We start from the raw sequence: 2195 nt of genomic DNA on the forward strand, positions 1-2195 counted from the left end.
CTAGACCTAGTATACCCATTTCTAGGTAACATAATAGAAAATCAAAATGAATAATCACTAACAAGAATTGAACTCAAGACCTCAATGTTAACAACTAATAACTTAGCCACTCCACCACCTTTTTAATTTGTTTAGAGGTTGCACTTCAAATTTATAAGAGGATGCACTCCAGAATTTATATATAGCATTACATTACTATTTCGAAACTAGGGGGTTCCCGTACACCCCCAACCTTCAAGGTAGATCCACCCCTGGACACCAATACAACCATCAAACCACAAAAGGTCCAAATTCTAATACAATAATAAGTCACTTTGTGCCCATATGGGCACCAACGTGTCAATTCTTTAAACTTAATCTCTCATAACTCAATGGCATGTTCACTTCAACGCTACCGGAGCTTTTGCAACTAAGAATCCCTAGCACTCCCCATGAAGTTTTCCGGTGATAACCCGAAAACCGATTACTTGATTCAACCGACATAAACAACGCTTTCGAAGTATTAACAACCTGCCTGTTCCTAATGTCTTGGAGGTCCATCTCTGGTGCCCCTTTCAATGGTCCAAACACAAGATCAGACCATCTTGAAGAAGATGTTTTATTGCTCAAATTATTCGCGGTCGGTTCGTGGTTTAATCTCGAGTTCCGGTTGAGCTTCTTGTAATCCAAAGAGTAGCTGTTTCTCACAAGTTTCTTAGCGCTAATTCCATTATTGTTTGTGCTCTTTAACTCGTGCATTGACTCGGACCGACGACGATGAATATGTTTCACTTTACTTGTTTTACGCGTTGTAATTTGATCGTTGATTGGTGCAAGTTTTCCTTCAGAAAACATATCTTCTGCATGGGACATCCGGTGTTCATTGGAAAGCACACCGGATGTCCCACTGCAGAACTCAAATAAATCTTCAGATGTGGCCGGGGATGGCGGATTTCGATGATATACGGAATAGGGATCTTGTGTTAGGGGGTAATCTGTGAGGGAGAGTGTGTCAAGTGCATCTAATACTTCTTGATGATCATAATCATTGTTGACACTCATTTTGACAAAGTGTGTTTGTGTGTGTGTGAGTATTGGATTTAGGTTTTGGGAAGTGTGAAGGAGTCAAAGCATATAGATGTACAAAAGCATACGGCTATATAAAGAAATGATCATGATGATAAATCTTAGTAATATATTAAAGCAATATGATTCTCTTTACATGTTCTTATTCTAGTCTATTCACATAGAATTCTATGTAATCACATTTTCATATATATAATTTTCACATATTCATAATTATTTTTAATCCACTAAATTAAAATAAGCATTCCAATTTAATTCAATTAATTCTACAATTAAATCTATTTATTCAAATTAATGCAATTAACTCCATGATTAAGTCTATTTATTTCAATTAATAACCACCTTGTCAATGATTTAATTTACTCTTGAGAAAATAAGAAGAGCCGGTGAATGGTGATCAAACCGAATGTTCTTTAAGTTTTATTTATTTATTTATTAAAAAATGACATGAAAAATGCTATTAAAATATAGATATCTCTGATAATTATTTATAAACAACACTCTAAAAGAAAAAAGAAAAAAACATTCTTTACAACAATTAGGAACATGCAGTAAAAAAATTAAATAAAGCTGTTTGCAAAGAGATTTTCGGAAACTTAATGTGATACAGTTTAAAACTGGTATGTAGTTGTAAACTTAGTTTTCAATTAATATTACGAAATCTTTTACTAATATGTGTTTTTTATTTTTTTTCAGGTATAATGGTTCATTTATGTTATATTATTTCTTATTCATTGCATCGTTTATTTATAAAGTATTTTCTTTTTATGTTATAGATATAGTTTAACATCTTTTGTAACATCTGAGGGTAAAAAACTTATATCAAATATTTGTGTTGACTGAATGCGTAGTTTAAATTTTATATTGTTTGTTGATATGTTTTCCACTCGTGTGTAACACGGGTTATTATCCTAGTTTAAATATATAGGATAATAATAATAATAATCATAATCATAATAATATGAATATAATGACAAATTAGAAATAAATAATCCTGTCTTTTGCGTATTAGCCGATAATAATCTCACATTTAAAATCACTACCAACAGTCTGACCTTTCAACTATTTTTGTCTCAGTGGTCCTCCGTTAAAAAACACTTAACGTCATTACGTTTGTATCCGAGTTTCAA

General features: G+C 32.2%; 1 protein-coding gene across 1 annotated transcript; it reads right to left on the minus strand.

Annotated features, from left to right (window-relative positions):
• Positions 1-339: 339 nt before the first annotated feature.
• On the minus strand, positions 340-1041 carry LOC143575219 (uncharacterized). Its single transcript, XM_077059645.1, has one exon. The coding sequence runs from the start codon at positions 1039-1041 to the stop codon at positions 340-342; it is 702 nt and encodes a 233-aa protein (XP_076915760.1).
• Between the last annotated feature and the right edge of the window lie 1154 nt (positions 1042-2195).

This window comes from Bidens hawaiensis, unplaced genomic scaffold (assembly GCF_021521415.1).
Source record: "Bidens hawaiensis isolate Kalapana, Puna unplaced genomic scaffold, B.hawaiensis_p1.1 tig00027311_1, whole genome shotgun sequence".
Lineage (NCBI taxonomy): Eukaryota > Viridiplantae > Streptophyta > Magnoliopsida > Asterales > Asteraceae > Bidens > Bidens hawaiensis.

Coding starts and splice junctions, on each gene's coding strand:
- LOC143575219 (XM_077059645.1), bottom strand. CDS start 1,041: ATGAGTGTCAACAATGATTATGATCATCAAGAAGTATTAGATGCACTT.